Raw genomic sequence first — 17826 nt, 5'->3', positions numbered from 1 at the left:
TACTAACTTTAAACTCAAAAAGTATAATAAATAGTATATATGAATAGGAAAACACTTGCTTCCTAGGGAGGATATTCTTCCTACCACCATAGGGATAGTCCTCATTGGTGCACATTTCACTCTTAAAACATGAATCTTCTAGCATAATCTACTATGACTAAGCTTGCTACGCTTCAGCATAACCTTTCATACCCAATAATATAATATCATTTTCTTTAATCTACAACCACTAGACTTATTTTGTTCCACCTCTATCATATGTAGTCTTAGATACTTCTAGATGGTCTTATTATTGAATAAGATGCATAATAATGGCAATTAAAGAGACATTATCATTTGCCGATGTGATCTTATTGAGTTGCATGCATAATGTAGATTTAGATGCTTTAACTCTTTGGATTAATACAATTGATCTGTTTGAACTTTTATTTGTTCCTTTCTAGAAATCTAAATATTACTGAACCATCAAGCATAAGAATGACAATTAAGAGAGAAATTATCATATACTGATGTGATCTTATTGAGTTGCATGCATAAGGTAGCTTTAGACGAATGATTAATATTTGTGTTGCCTAATGTCCATTCATTTGCAATATTTTTCTTGGTTTGCAGAACAGTTTCACCAACGTATGTTAATGAAACACTTTGCTCTGGTTGGTTGTCCAATATATTGATGCAGTATCGTACAAAGTAAGCATATAATTTCCTCTCTCCTAATCTTCTTCTTTATCATTGCAATATGTAGAGTTTTGAAGTTTTTAGCTTTAGTATTTTTAGTGTAGTTCTATATTTCAAATCTCCCTTCCTAATATTTGTAAAAAACCTATGTTATCAAGCATTGCAATTTTAGCTTGGGTATGTGTACCCTGTACAAATAGAAATTTTTTAACATTTATCATATAGAATTAAACTAATACAAAAAATGTAGGGTTTGCAACTATAAAAATAGTTTTTTTTTCACAAAAACACCTAGAGTTTGTTCAACAAAAAAATTAAACGCACCTAGGATTTGTTAACTTTTTTCTTTGGTCCATTAAAACAAAATAGAAAAAAGAAAGAAAAAATGTAAAAGAACAATGAATGTTTTGTTAAAAAAAAATAAAAAGATTTCAAAATACAAACTTACCTCATAAATCTCGCTTGAAATCAAATAGTGAGCTCTTGCCAATCCTCTGTAGACACCTCTAGACTCACCAAAAGTAGCTACAGGCCTGTCCAAATGTGATTCAACCACCAAATTTTGATTTATCTCCTTCTTGGTTTCCTTACAATGCAATCCAATTTTGGTGCAAAACTCTTTTTTTTACTTCTTTGGCTTCAAAATGAAATGAAGTTGCTTTTCGGGTGGACAAGGCAATTATAAGTAAAAAAAAAATTTATTTGCTTCTTTTTATGTTTTTGGTTTCTTTTTCATGCCTAGTTGCACGACAAAGTCTTAGGCTCAGGACTCCCTAGACTTGGTGGGTCTGGTAGGTCTACCAGATTTGGCGAGGTAGGGCCCCAAGTCTTAGGTTTAGGACTTGCCTAGACTTTATTAGGCTGATGAGACTCGGATACCAAGTCTCCAAGACTTGGATACCAAGTCTCCAAGACTCGGTGAGGATGGCTCACCTCGAGACTCGACGAGTCTAGGAACAATGACAAGAACTATGTAACACGTGGATGTGTCATCAGGGTTTCTGGCCGTTGTCCCCACACTGAAGACGTTCCAGGGATGTGGGACGGTTTGGGGATGTTTGAAGTCATTTCAAAGCCATCCCCAAAATTTCTTTTGCTTGAAAATGGCGGGATTGTTGTCCTCATTTTTGAAAACCAAAAATGAGGGCAACCCCCTTGAATTTTTCGTTAAAATTCATGTTTTCTAGTCCCTTTGCATGCTTTCCAAGGTTGAAATTTGTCTCAAATTTTGCTTGTCTTGAGTGTGTGCTTTTCTTTGGTTTTCCTTGGTTAGGTTTTGTTTGTTTTAAGCTTTCATTTTGCACCCTTAGTGCAAAATCGGGTTTTGGAGCTCTTAGTGCAAGTTGGGGGATTTTAAGATGCATTACAAGTGAAACTTATTCACATGTAGTTGGGTCTCTAAGACCCCAACTACAACTGGATAGGCTCATTTTAAAAGTTTTGAGTGTTTATTTATGTGTGATCAGAACAAAATAACCCGATTACACATAAAGCTCCTTTCTTAGGTTTTTATCACTTGCAATCGGTGGAAATTAACTTGATTGCAAGTGTTCTTTTTGCTCAATCTTCTCTCAAGCGCTTTTTGTATTTGTATCAAGTCTTCTAGAACCCGATTCGCTTGATCCTTGGCTGCATTTTTGAAGGAGTTTATTTAATGTGTTAGTCTTTGAATCCAAGGATTAGTTTTCCTCTAAATCGCCTATTTAGTTCCTTGCAAGGGTTTCAAAGTTTCATTCAAGATCACGTTGGTGTTTTCGTTTTCTCTTTCATGGGTTTTCTTTGACATGTATTTCTTTCTTTTATTTCATTTTTATTTTTGTTCTTGTTCATGCTTTTGTAAGATGTAATGAAGAGAAAGTCACTCTTGTTTATCTCATGCTTTCATGGTTCTTCATATATGTATGAGTTGTATTATTGTAAGCTTGCATCTTGTGCATTCGGGTCTTGGCATCTCTCATGCGTTGCATTTGCGTTCCATATCACATTGCCCTTTGCATCTTACAAAATCGTGCCACTCCTATATGCATTTTGTGCATCGATTTCAGGTCTTAGTTTACACCTTTGAATTGTTTTGGTAGATTCATTTGTAGTTCGAATCATGGCTTCCTATCCATTTCATATGCTATTAAATTTCAATCAAGTTTGTCCCTTTGGTAAGATGAGAATACACTTGCAATCGGGTCCTCAAAACCCGATTGCACACTTTATGGTGAGCTCATTTTATATTCAGTCATACTCCTCTCATGCTCAAAATGCTTTCCAAAACATCATACCACATATTAGTCACTTGTAATCGGGTTTCCAAGACGCGACTACAAGTATGCATTATTACTTGCTTTCAAACTTTACTATTCCACTTGTAGTTAGGTCTTGGAGACCCAATTACAAGTGCGAATTGTGAAAGTTTTTCCACTTGTAGTCACCCCCATGAGATCCAATTTTCCTTCCCATCGCTGTCCAAGCTCATCCATAAAGCATCTTTGAGTCAGTCCAAGTTGTCTCATGATAAAAACCTTCCCAATTTGTGGTGTGGGCATTGGTTTTCAAGGCTTGAAGACTATGGAATCTCTGATTGCTGCTGAAGATGTTCTCACCCTCTTAAGTTTTCATCGCAGTGTTGCAGATTCCTGTTTGATGACAAAAGAGTCGACATCTTGTTGTGACGTTTTCACACATCGCCCCATTGCAAATGGGGACCCATGTTTTTTTTTGCTTTTTAGGGTTTGTTTTCTAGGTCTTTTAGGGTTTTGTCAGTTGGCCTTTGCACTCTGAAAGTCCTGATCCTGAAATTTGGCTAAGTCTGAAAGTCCTGATCCTGAAATTTGGCTAAGTCTGAAATGTCCTAATCCTGAAATTTGACTAAGTCTAGAAACTGAAAAACCTCAAAAAACTAGATTTTGCAATATAACTCTTGGAGGTCTGAAACCACTCTCAAACATCCTGAAAGTATATATGGAATATAAATGTCTCTTATACTTAAATGTTATATTCCATAAAAATTATCCTGATAGAGAGTTCGAAAAGTCAAATTTCGCTCCTGTCCTTCACTGAGGATCCAGAGCGAATTTCGCTCCTGTCCCTCTCCCAGGGACCAAGGCAAAGCGCTCCTGTCCCTCACCAAGGGTCCAGGGCGAAAAGGTTTATTTGAGTCATTCCTGACCTTGTTTGGTCAATTTGAAACATCAAAGACACAATGAAGGACGAAATGAGCATGATAGAGCATCGAGACAAGACAATGAAATGATGAAGTTTTTTGCCTAGAAGGTCAAATTCGCTCCTGTCCCTCACTGAAGGACCAGAGCGCTTTTCTTTATATGCACAATTTTAGACCTTTTATGGACATTAACTTTTATTCATAGCATGAAGTAAGGTGAAATCTTCCCTAGCAAAGGAATTTCGAGATGAGAAGTGAAAAGATTTGGCCTAGAAGACAAAATTCGCTCCTGTCCCTCACTGAAGGACCGGAGCTTGAATTCCAAGTTTGCCTTATCCTTGCAAAATTGAAGTGATTTCGCGATTTGAGGAGGTCAAGAGAAGTATGTTTTATTCGTTGAATATAACTTGAGTGGCCTACAAAGGAAAAATTCAACCCAAGTTGCAAAGGCGCTCCTATCCCTCTCCAAGGGACCAGAGCGATTTTCAAAAGATGCTCGTGTCCCTCTCCAAGGGACCAGAGCGATTTTCTCACAGGACAAATTTCTGGCAAAGGTAAACCGAATTTCAAGTTTGAGGTGAATGAAGAAAGGCATAATCGGTCCATTGGAGATAATTTCGAAGACTAGCAAAGCACAAGTGAGCTTATAATTGCAAAATCGCTCCTGTCCCTCTCCAAGGGACCAGGGCGAAAAACACATTAGCCAGCCTTCCTCTCCAAATTGGGACGAGTCCAGGCCAAGGCACAAGTTTGGAATGATATTTGAAGTGCTTCAAGATGGAATGAGGTTGCAAGGACCGCAAAATTCAAAGAAAATGGGCTAGGGCGCTCCTGTCCCTCTCCAAGGGACCAGAGCGAAATCTTCAAAATGCCTAAGTGCCTAACATTTTGAAATGCTATTTCTTGTTGCCAGGACTCGAGATGAAGTGGGGAGTGATGTTCTACGTCTAGGAAGTAATTCGAGGTTGATATGATCAAGAGTTTGTGCAATAAACCAAAAGTCGCTCCTGTCCCTCACCAAGGGATCAGGGCGAAAATGTCCTAAGGAACACTCCTTCCAAAGATCGAATAGATTAAACTCAAAGTTCCAAACAAGAATCCCATTTTGGACGTCCAGGAAGAGATTTTGAACGTGATAGCAAGGAATACAAGGCCAAAATGAAAAAGCGCTCCTGTCCCTCTCCCAGGGACCAGAGCGAGGTTGTTAACAAATTGATATTTTTACTATGCCTAAACGCTAATGTCCTTCAAAACACATTAAATGCCAATTTCGCTAAAACTCCAAAATATTTTAAAAATCAAATTGACATTTAATAAAAGCGCATAGCATTTAATAATTAATTTTGAGCCTTGGAAAATCGTTTTTTTTTAATTAATTGAGGCATTTCGAAGTTAATTATTATTAAATTAAAATTAAAAGATGAAGCGCTTGAGGTATTATTTTTATTCATCTTATCAAAGTCGACCTCTTCTTTTTTTAATTTTATTTATTTTTTTGCCTTTATTTGCAAGGTCGGCCTCATGGGTAAGTGGAAGGTGAGCGCTCTATATATTGGAGGTGTTTTTTCATTATTCAAATCATTCACTCATTATTTCAAGTGCGATTTGGAGAAGCAAGGAAGGAGGTGCGAAATCTAGCTTGTGTGGAGCGAATTTCTACCAAGTGTGGAGACTAAGGAAGGAGAAATTCATCTTGAAGGCTATTGGAGAGGTGTATTTCTTGCTAGTTTGGAGGATAATTTCCAGATTTTGAAGACATTTGAAGGCCAATTTCCAGATTTTTTGAGGTGGAGTTCTTTTCCAAGCTAAAGGAGGTGCATTTTATCCAAGGGAGAGCTTTGATCTACACTTTGCCTAGCAAAATTCATCTATTTTTACATCATTTCTTAGAGTTTAAAACTCAAGAGGAGGTATGGCGAAATCATCTTGACACCCTTATTCAAGGTTTTATTTTTTAGACATTTTTTGGAAAAATCTAAGTATTACATGGTTAATTAGGAAATGATAACTCAAGATTTATCATGAAGTTTCCTAATTAAAATCTTGAATCTTCCTTTTAAAGTTTAATTTTTAGATTTCAAGATATATTACTAATTTTAATATTTTGTGTAGGCATCAAATGGAGATCCCGGAGTTGTAAAATCAAGCCAGATCAAGGACGGTCTCCTCCAAGGACGATCAAGCAAGGACAAGGGCGACCTCCTCCAACCTAGCATAGACAAGGACGGCCTTCTTTGGACTAATGTCATCAAGGGCGACCTCTTCCAATCCAGCATTCCAAGGCGAGGTACAACAATCATCCTGCAAATCAAGGACACAAGAAGTTAGAACAAGGGTTCGTTGAAGAAGCACATAGTTCCAGATGAATTAATTAAAGCTAGCTTCTCAACAACATCAAGTTGAATATCTACCAAGTTACAAGTGTCAGACGAGGTGGCATCCTAGTCATCACTTCTCCAATCAGTGTGGTCCACCTCAGCATTTCCAGATTCAATGTACCTAACTCATGGAAGGTGGCACAAACTCCGATGTACCTACCCCAGCTATCCATTGGTGGAATTTTCTAGAGAGGACATGTGTCCAAGCAATACAATTTTATCATTGGTCAGGCATTAAATGTTATGTAATGGTTGTAACAAACCTTAATTAGGGTTTTCATTGTAAAATCTTGGCCATTGATCTCAAATTGATCTAAGCTATCGAATTGTATTGAGGGCACTATATAAGCCCTGGCATTTCATTTTGTAAAGGAGTTAGAAATAGAATAGAAATAGTTGGAAGCAGTTAGTAGATAGAGAGTAGTTAGAAGGTGATTAGCTAGTTGATAGAATAGCAATTAGAGTAGAGTAGAGAGAGAAGGCAAAGATTGTTGCCAAGATGTTGTTGTAAAAGACTTGTAACTTCATTGAAGAAATGGTGAAATTTATGGGTCGATTCGACAATTTGCGTGGTATTTATACTTCTCATGTTTGATTTTATTATTAGATAGTGGAAGAAATGTGCTTGATTGATGGTGGAATTCGTATATCCATACTACTAGCAGTTTGTTGATTGCAGACTTGCCTTGTGTAGTCAACTGGAATCATTCAGCTTAAGCTTAACTTCAATTATCGCTTCTTCATTGATATGCATCAGCCTGATGGTGTCTATGCCTGCAGTGATGATTTGAACATCATAAAGCTTTCCTTCGAAGATCGCACTAGCCTTGTGGAGATGGTCCTGCGATGTCAAAACAAGACCTAGTTAGAATTTCATCAAAGATCATTCATTGCTCCTACATTTTTAGTATTAGAATTAGATCCTTTCCTTGCCCTCGTCTTTTTTCCTTTTTTCAAATCAAAGCTAGCAAGAGCCTGTGTTCTAGCAATATTCAAAGCAGATCAGACGTTCAATCATCAAATGTAAGTCCCCTTGTGATTCCAGCAAATCACATCATACCACAGAGAGCTTATCCACACGTAAAGACCCTACATACAAGAACCTTGAAGTCATCCCGATTGATCCTTTTTCGCGACATCTTCAGCATTCGGAGGCTTCACTCAAGAGACGATAAGGTACCTTTAGGTATTTTATTCTGTGTTTGATAGTGTACAAAATACACATCAACACATCTCCTCCAAACAAGAAAATGAAATACAAATATGACAAATACTAGAATCAGATTGCTCCCACTTAGGTGATCTCTCTCATTGATGAGATCCGAGACATAGAGATCGGACATGTTGATATGTCTGCATTCCTAGAACGAATAGAGGGCTCACCAACACATGGGATGCAGTTGCTCCTGAACAACCATATTCATTTGGTCTCATCTTTCCCAGTGGCTTCCCTAGAACCCGAGTTTGCGCTTGCATGCGCATCTCATTTTGATAAAGAAACTAGAAGCATCAGAAATGATGATGGGAACGTCATTATCAGGTTGGATGCAAAGACCATAGATAAGATTTTCAAAGTTCCCGCAGTTCCTGTGTATGCATATATCACAATGAAAAGTACCCTGGATAATTATAATCAGAGAAGATCTGATTGTATCAGACACATCAATGCCAAGTGGCTTACTACTCCCAGGACTTGCTTTTCTAGATGGCCTAAGTTGTATTGCTGCGACTTCATTGAAGAAGTTGGTGACATGATCACTCTTCTCAGCAAGATAATGGGTTTGGGACACTCTAACGTGTTTGAAATCTGGATGTACAAGTATATCGTGATCATGAGGAAGGGGAAATCTCACATTTTCTGGGGAGAAGTTATCAGCGACAACCTATGTGAGCTGCTGTCGCAAGTTCCCACCACCCTCACTTTCTATATGAATTCATACTTGGTATATATCGTGGCATCACTCAGACAATTTCCTGGTCTTTCTAGAAAGTGTGACAGGTCGTTGGTGCCAATGTGGAAATATTATGATCAACTAACTTTGAGGCCCAACAGGATTTATTATAGAAGGGTGCAAGATGCATTCTTTGGTCACTTCATGTGTCTTTTTGACAAGACACTAAAAAATAGAAGGGTCTCTGAGGCAGCCTGGAAGAAAGTAAATGAGTATGGGTGTTTATTTCTCAGTTCCCAACTTTCACCTACATGAGAGTTGGATGTTTTGAAGGTCAACCGTACATGCTGCCAAGATACCCAACAAACAAGATCATCCCGATGGAGTTGGCAAGACGACTGATGGTAGTTCAATACAACTTGCCAATCCTAAGTTAGGTATCAACATTTCCTCTCACAATCCATTGTAGATTGGTTGGTATTCTTTGAACACCTCAGCAAGAGCCAAAGCAATGGAGACTGAGCTTCAAGAAATCAAGCTGAGGAAGTTCAAGGAGAGGAGGGATTTTGATTATCGAGGGATGAAGGACAAAATTAAGAGGGCCTTCAATCATGCTCATCGCCTCCATCCTCCTTGCTGAAACCATTCAAGAACCACCATTAGACATAACCTTAAGCATCACCTTCTTACCATCAACCATGAATTCAAGCTGCATATGGCGGAAGTCTTAAACATAACACTCAAGTGACTCTAACCATTGGAGTCCCAAGACAACATCAATATTACCAAGTCCAACAACATAAAAATCATCTATTAGAGTGTAATCTCCCAACTGGATGCTAAGTTGGGGTACCACCTTGTTGCAACTCAGCTGAAACCCATCTGTGACAGTCACACTGAATCCTAGAAAACCTTTGACATGTAGCCAACGTTTCACCCCTAAACCCTCATTGATGAAATTGTGTGTGGCTCCGCTGTCAACTAAGCAAACCATCCGTTGCCCCTTAATAACCCCTCTCAACTGAAAAGGCTGACTACGGGGAACTCTTGACAAAGTGGCAATGGTACTATGAGGATTTTCTTTGGCTGCAATATCTTCTAGTTCCGCCTGTGGTGGCTGATCCTCATGATCACTATCATCTTCCACACCAACCTCTTGCTCCTCATGCTCTTCATCATTGGACATGACCTCAATCAAATGAACCTTGCCTTTTCCCAGGCAACGATGTCCAGGTTCCCATGGTTCCTTACATGAGAAGCATAGCTTCCTCCTCCTCAACTCATTCTTGGATTCTTGGTCTTCTTTTTGTGAAGTGTTCTTTTACTGATTAAAGCCCTTCTTATGGTTTGCAAGAGCTGAAATTCTTCTTTTGTGGCTGAAAGGACAATGTAGTTTCGAGGTCAAGAGCTAGTCCAATGGTATCATGTAAAGTGTTAGGCTTATGGTTACTCTTCTTTCCAACATGTCGGGAACCATGACCGCAATCTTTTGGAACTCATTAATGTATGCTTCTACATGTCCAACCTATTTAAGTTGAGCCAAGTCCTGGTAGTAAACCTCAATGTCTTTCCGGTCAAAACGAGCAATCAACTTACTGACAAATTCTTCATAAGAATGTATCATGGCATGATTTTGTGATACTAAGCCATGGTGCCACCAATCATATGCTACTCCCTCCAAGTGCATTGTGGCAAATTGTATAGCTTTATCCTCATCCGTGGGTTTAAGGGAGAGGAATGTGTCAAGCTTGTGCACCCATGATCTGGCACTAGTCTTCCCTCTTCCATCGAATGTGGGTAATGGGACCTTGTACTCTGCAGGTTGAGTGCTTTGCGCAATTTGCCTTCTAGGTCTTCTGTCCTGCCTTTCCAATCCATATCTAGCCTTATCTTTCCACTGATTCATGAACAGATTCAAATTAATTAATGTTCTGACTTGCTCCATAAGTGCCATATAATCATCATAGGCAGCCATGACGTCATCCGTGATATGTGTTTCTTCAATCTCTTCTTGAGGAACCTCTTCTGCCTCATTTCTTCTTGGTAGAAATGTAGGTCTAAGGGGTCTATCAGAACTTGTGTTGGCTGTCCTAACAACATTAGAAGTTGCTCTAGCATGGTTTCTGCGATCTATTTCACTACCTTCTCCATCTTGACTCCGTACTCGTGGTTGCACCCTTAAATTACCAATTGTGTTCAATAGCTGTTGCTGTGACTGCATGAAGGTGTGCATCATTTGTTGTTGTTGTTGTGCCAACTGTCCCAAAACATCTTGTATGTTGGGTTGCTCATTTCCACCCTCATTCCGTTGCTCCGCCATGGTTAAGTGGTCTTGTTCTTCCACTACTTCTTGTTCCTGTTGTTCTTCTCTACGTTGGGTGTAGTATCCATGAGGACCAAGTTCTTGAGGGTTTATAGAAACAATTTGCTGCAATGTTTAATCCCTGATTTGCACTGAAGTTTTCAACACTTTTCCCTTACAATCCATTGGAATTTCGTCAAACAGTTTGCATAAGCTTGGAATGAGGTGAAATTTGCAGATTTGAATATGATTGGTTAGTGTTTGGTTTTCTCTGTTGAAGTCCCAACAGGCTGGCAAGATCACCAATTCTGATACCACTGAAATGACCCTTACTAGTTCTGACCTGATTTTTTTAAATTTTGGCTGTTTCGCATTTTGTCAAACACTTTGCATGAATTGTCTAACTATCTGATTTCTTGTTTGTTGTTTGAATTTGAGGGTTTACACATGATGCCAAAATGTAAATAGTACATTGGAATGGTAATTAACACTTGCACATAATATATGTCATAGACAGTGGAATCTTAAGGAAATTACATCAAAGATATATAAATCAGAATTCAATGTTTACTAAAATGTGACTGTAACACTTAAACCCAGATTGAGACTCCATACAAAGTGTCCCCCATGTATTAATAAAAGAAATAATCGTTCTTCACATACCAAGTTTGCCTCCCGATCATACTATGAAAGGAAGGATCTAAACTTGGAGAGGAGATGGCCAAAATGCTACTGTCTACAACTTCAATATTGAATTCTGGAAGAAATATCGTATAATGCCCAGTGTGGAATATATCGTGGCCAAGAGAAGAACTCCAACATACAAAGGAATTCGTCCTCCCTGCAAATACACTGATAATGTGGGAGGCGCTAGCTTAGGGAAGTTGTGTCTTCCTCAATTCATATTTATTGCCTGCTGTAGTGCTGAACAAAACCTATGAATACTGCCATCTAAGAGTTCCGAGTCGCTTGTGATGAAGCCGCTAAGATGTTAGCCTGGGTTTTGCGTCCAGACTCAAGCAACCGCCAAGGTTTCGTCCTAGGGTTAGAGAACACACAGAGTGCTCCGTGAGAGAGAGATGCAATAATATGACAAGTCGTGAATAATGTCCCCCAAAGTCACGATTTCAGACTTTTATAAATGCGTCTTCCCTAGCACGGCTTTCATAAAATATTTAATATTCGAACTTAGTCAATGCCGTCACAACCAAGGGAGTCGGGCTACAATGGAAATTTTTACAAAGGCATAATATATTTATATCGCCTTTTACCTCCATCAGCTCAATAGTAATAAAATAACTTATTGATTTCCACCTCTCGACCAAATTCCCTAATATCGCATTATCCTTCAAAATTTTCATAGATTAAATTTAATGTCCTCACTTGGCATTAGGAAACATATTGGCCAAGTCAAATATCGCCCCATATTAATATTTAATGGGCCCACCATTAATTAAATATGAAATGAGATATAAGTTTATATCCATAGACTCTTTCATATTTAATTAATGAATTATCCCCTTATATAATTTGCTTTTAGCCTCCGGGAATAAAATAAGGCTAGCAAATTAATATTAAATTGAACGCTAGGCAATGGGGGACATTACAAGGAGATGGAAGAGGACCAACCATGTCGCCAACAACGATAGTCTCAACAAATTTTTCAAGGGGAAGGAAGCCCCTGTTAAAATGTAAGGTGGTTTCACCAAGATGGAGTTACTTCACCCTTGGAACTAGATATGCCTTATGATTATGAAGTACTTTTCCCTAGAGGGCCGTTATAAGGTTTATTACTATTACCATATGCCTCTGTTAAATCATTTTAGGCATCATGATACTATTTGTCTCCATCATTATCTGCTACATTCCCTCAAAAGATCATCAAGGAATCTTTAGACCCTAAGATTTAAGATAAAAGGCCCATCCCTGTTCACCAGGGTCTGATTTACAAACTATATGCTTATCATTCAGCCTTATGCCCCCTGCATAATTTTATGATGATTCAAACCCCTCTTCATGATTCTCACCCCTTGGTTGCGTATGCGGGTGGAATTGCCCCCCCTAGAATTTTCCAGCTTTCTCGCAAAGCTTTTTTGTCTTCACCAACCCCTTCCTCATCTATGACCATCACGGAATTGAGCCCTCCCACCTTTTTGCTCTCTTGCCACTAACAGAGAACGGAAAACCATTTTCTGTAAGGGTAAAAGCAAATCCTTTAGAAAAAGGAAGAGACATGCCATTGACAATTCTAGTTTTGAAGATATCGAGGAAGAGGACACTAATTTCGGAACTGAAGGAAGGAGACGGTCATGAAGGATTGCCTCTCGGGATGTAGGTGGTAGAAAAGGTGAGAAACAAACTGCTATTGAGTCTGAAGATGATATTGAGGGGGGTGATGATGGGATTTAAATAAGCCCGATGATGAGGACTTGGACATTGGGGAGGCTGGTGTTGGTGATGAGGTTGGTATTTGCCCTTCACTGGATTCTCAGGATGTGACGGAGGAGAAAGTGGACTCTGCTGAGCAGCTGATGAAGTGGCCTCGGATGAAATGCTACAGAAAGTGGACCTTGTTAATGTGCTGGGGCCGGATATTGGGGATGAGGGTGATGAGGAAAAGGAAGGGGACAGTTTGAGTGGTGCGGTGAAGAAGAAATACAAGGGAAGGAAAGCTGGCAAGAAAAAGGGGGAAAAGAAAGGGGAAAAGAGGAGCTGCCAAATTGCTGCAGAAGTGCACAACAAACTATGAGGGCAGATGAGAATGTTGAGTTGAATGACCAGCTGAAGGATGGTGAGCTGTAGGCCCTAAAACATGAGGTTCATGAGCTGAGGATGGAGATCAAAGAGATGAATAGGTGGGACACTCGAGATAAGTAGCTAGCAAGCATCAATAGGTTTTGCATTACGGTGATGCACAGCTCGACAACAACCCTCTGTTTGTTGCAGGACAAGGCCTTGAAGGAAGAGGATGCTGACAAGCAAGTGTGCAGGGAACTCTTCAAGTTCCTCACAGAAGAGTAGGTTAATGTCCTTGGTTAGGTGGGGCTTCGCAAGCCAGGTCCTTAGGTCTAGGTTCTTTATAGTTTTTATGTTTTAATGGTTTTATGGCTACTTTGGACTTATAGGGTGTACCCTCTATTGTTACTTATTTACTAGTTTGCTGTCTGGACTCTATAATTCGATTTTGATCTTTTTGCTGCAAATGTGCTACTGATAGCCCTTAGGCTATGTTAAGGGCCAGTTTCCTAGTTTTCACTTCTTTTTATATAAAAAACATGCTTACTGCAGCCCAACAAACCTCCTTGTAAAGACCTTTAACCATAGTTTTAAAACTCGTGGACTCGCCACGGACTCGCCACGGACTCGCGAGTCCATGGGAGCCACGAGTCGACTCGCCCGGACTCGCGAGTCTTGTGCAAGGACTCGCGCGAGTCTTTTGCATGGACTCGCGAGTCTTTCAGATGGACTCGTGCGACCTAGAGAAAATGTCATGCAAGCTTTAAAATTGAGTTTAACATGTGAAAAAATTAGGTCTCTCCGTCAGGATTCATATATGGAATATAACATTTAAGTATAAGTGACATTTCCTTTTATCTTTCTTCTTTCTTATACTTTAAGTTATATTCCATATATATTGTCAGGATGTTTGAGAGTGGTTTCGGACCTCCAGGAGTTATAATGCAAAATCTAGTTTTTGGAGGATTCTTCAATTTTCCAGACTTAGTCAGATTTCAGGATCAGGAAGACATTCCAGACTTAGCCAAATTTCAGGGCATTTGAAGATCAAGATGACATTCCAGACTTTAAGTTATATTCCATATATACTGTCAGGATGTTTGAGAGTGGTTTCGAACCTCCAGGAGTTATAATGCAAAATCTAGTTTTTGGAGGATTCTTCAATTTTCCAGACTTAGTCAAATTTTAGGATCTTTCGGCGATGCCCCTTGACCCCAACTTGGGGGCGTTGCCCCGAAACCCCCGTCGAAAAATATGGGGGGAAATTGCGCCGATGGAAGTAGGGAAAATTTAACCTCCGAGTCTGATTAGGCTCCATATAAAAGCATAATTAGCATTGAAGAAATCTTGGTATTATACATTTTAGAGTTGAAAGTTTGAAACTATGAGTATGTGACATGTGTAATGTTTCAATTATGGCTCTTATGTTCTCTAAATGCATTAATTTCTTTATGTTTTTTTGTAAAACTACGGTTTTTTTTTTTGCCGAGTCCTTGCCGAGTCTTTCACGAGTCTTTCACGAGTCCGAGTCCGAGTCCAAATTTTTGGTTTGCCGAGTCCGTGGCGAGTCCGAGTTTTTCAACTATGCCTTTAACCTCTATCTAGAAGATTAGGCCACATTTAATTTTTGCGAGGCCTTACTAAATATTTGTCACAACTGGAGAACTTTATTTAATAAAGTGACTATTTTATTATTTTCATTTTATTTTTTAATAAAATTAATCAATCAAAATCATCCCTTTCGAATAATTTTTGGACAACTTAATCAACTAATTTAATTAAGTCACCTTACAAAAATTTGGGGACATTACATTCACATTTGTAAATAACATTTTAATGGGAGCTATACGAGAGTGTATTCTCATCTATTGGGTTTTATAGGCTAGGGGGTTAAGTTTTGTAAAGAGATAAAAGACAATGAGAGAGCAGAGTGTTATAGATTGCACATGGAGGCAAAATCAATGTCTACATAGCTGCCAATGCAAATGCAATCAGCTATGCATATAACCTCTATGTTTGGTAGTCCTAGTGGCAGTACTAGTAGTGATATTCATGTTTCATATAATGTCCATTATCAAATAAAATATCTGATCTGAAACCTTTTAAATACTTTTTATTAAAATTTTGCAAACTACTCTGAAATAGATTGATTTAACAACAATTTAACTTTTTCACCAAAACAATGTAACCAAAGCTAAAGAAGATAAACCTAGTTTTGGAAGCATATTCTCAAACTGAAAAATAATATTTTTCTACAGATTTGAGATGAAAAATACGTCATTTTATTTAAAATATTCTATTGGAATAGAATCTGCTGCAACTACACAAAATAGTGAGCCAAATTGAAGTAAAGCACATTGCAAACTACACCCACTTCCAGGAAATCACTAAAAACATCACACCAAAGGTTCTTCTGATAAAATAACTGAAAATAAAATGAAATAGAATTGGAATAGAATCTGCTGCAACTACACAAAATAGTGAGCCAAATTGAAGTAAAGCACATTGCAAACTACACCCACTTCCAGGAAATCACTAAAAACATCACACCAAAGGTTCTTCTGATAAAATAACTGAAAATACAATGAAATAGTAGAAAACCCACGGCCTCAAGGCTGTCATAGGGTTATGCATTCTAAACACAAATTACAACTTCAAACCCTTGCCTGCAACTTGTCAAAACTCATAGAAATCTCTCTAGATTTGCATTGTATGACTTAAGCACTTGGAAAGAGGCTATGAACTATGAACGGGCAAACAACAGAAAACCTACATTCATTTACCCAATAATAACTTTTGAAAACCAAATACCAAATAGAAACACTAAAAACTGCAAAAATCACACTTGCAAACCAAAACTTTGAAATCTGCCAACACTACCAAATCTTTCAGCATGACGGTAACCTCTACATGAGATTACTCTTAGCAACCCTTTGCCTTCTGACCTTAGATCAATTAGAAACCATGAGCATCCTGCTCAGAGAGTCTCTATCTCCACTGGTTTATTAGTCATTGAAGAACAATAAGCATAAAGCCTGTCAAAGGAAAATAGCATAAACTCCACTGTGAAAGCTTTCTGGCTTATATAAAAGATGGGACATAAATTCCCATGAACCAAGGAGCTAAAATAAATATTAATTAATAATATTTTCAAATATTCCCTCTTAAAATAGGCCTCATAAAGATTTCCCATAACCATCTTTGGATTCTTGGTTGAAAATAGACTATAATTATCACTATGACAATTTGTCGTAAACATTGTTGACGGGAATAATCATTATGTATCATAACTATCATATCCATTAATTTCTCTTGAGTTGGATCAAGTAAAATAATAATAAATTTAATGTTTATTTTCCCAAAATATGTAAATTGCATTGGGACAATATAAATATTAAATAAATAATCTTTCCCATTGTATCTTGTCACAATTGGCCTACAATTTTTTGCCATTGGGGACTTCCTATATTTAGTAAGTTCTATTGTTTGGAAAAGGGGACATGACATTTCCACAAGAGGGAAGAGGAAGACTATTTCTAGTGAGAAACTAATTACAGTTGCGAATTTATTCAATGTGCATGCATGAGATGTGGCAGAGTCCTCCATAGCCAAATTTCTCTATGCCCAGCCATCTCATTCCATGTAGTAGGTTCTGCTTACTTCAAACAAATGTTTAAAGATGTAGCTTCTGTTAGTTCCTCATTCACCCTACTTTGAGAACATAAACTATGCACTACACTCGTTGACAAGAATATTTCAATGTGTGGTGATGGAAGAAATGAGATAGTGTTGGATTAGGATGAGCTGCTCTATTGTCATGTATGGGTGGACCAATATTAGACATCAGCCACTTATCAAGATCATAGTCACATGTTCAGCTGGCTCATATTTTCGTAGAGCTATTGATTGTTTTGGGAAGCACAAGGATAAAGAATTCCAATTTCATGTTTTGAGAGATGCCATGGAGGAGGCTAGGGCATCCAATATTGTGGAGGTGGTCATTGATTCGACGCATCTGTGGAAATTAGTTGGGTTAATGGTGGAGGGTGCTTACAAGCGCATATTTTGGATCCCTTGTGTTCATGCGTTGAACAATGCATTGAAAGACATAAGGAAGTTAGATTGGGTGCAATAGGATATTTAGATGTTTATTTGTAACCATCACACCTCATTTTCTTTCTTCAAGACATTTTCAAAGAAGGAATTTTTCTACGAGAACAAGGTTAATTTAGAGTGTAGTAGATGGTCTAATGCAAATATTGCAGAAGGGAAAAGCATCAAAAAAAAAAATCTTAATGATGATTGGTGGTCCAATGTGAGGTAAAAAGCTTGCTGATTTTCCTTATACACCTCCTTCCTGCCAACAATCAATATATCTCTCAGTCAACACTACTTGGCCTTTTCCAGCATCCTCAGTAAAGATTACTGTTCGTAGTCCCTCCCCAGCTTTTTGTAACATCATTAGAGAAGTCAATGCTGCAATGACAAAAAGTTATTGGCATTAATTCTTCATAAAACAAATAGAACTGTCAAAGAAAAGGGTCAAAGTTGAAACCCCTTGTTGAAGTCAAATTCATACCTTCAACCAATGGATAGTCAATGGTGGTTTAAAGGTATTGAATTTCTTGTTAAATGATTGTAATTTTTACTCAAACAACTGTGGAGTGTCTCAGAAAACCGTCTTGG

At 38.3% G+C, this 17826-nt stretch overlaps 1 protein-coding gene across 5 annotated transcripts in view; it reads left to right on the top strand.

The window, feature by feature from the left end:
* The window catches only part of LOC131061989 (uncharacterized), a 227338-nt gene that overhangs the window by 94474 nt on the left and 115038 nt on the right, over window positions 1-17826 (top strand). For all 5 annotated transcript variants that reach the window (XR_009110635.2, XR_009110636.2, XM_057995819.2 and 2 more), the window contains one exon: window positions 613-690. Coding sequence is in view for 3 of the 5 variants with exons in the window: in XM_057995819.2 (XP_057851802.2) it covers window positions 613-690 (78 nt within the window). In the remaining 2 variants the exon portion in view is untranslated. The remainder of the gene's footprint in view (window positions 1-612; window positions 691-17826) is intronic.

The sequence above is a fragment of the Cryptomeria japonica genome, chromosome 2 (genome assembly GCF_030272615.1).
Source record: "Cryptomeria japonica chromosome 2, Sugi_1.0, whole genome shotgun sequence".
Classification (NCBI taxonomy): Eukaryota; Viridiplantae; Streptophyta; class Pinopsida; order Cupressales; family Cupressaceae; genus Cryptomeria; species Cryptomeria japonica.
Note: the sequence above shows the minus strand (reverse complement) of the source record. Positions and strands in the feature narration are given on the sequence as shown.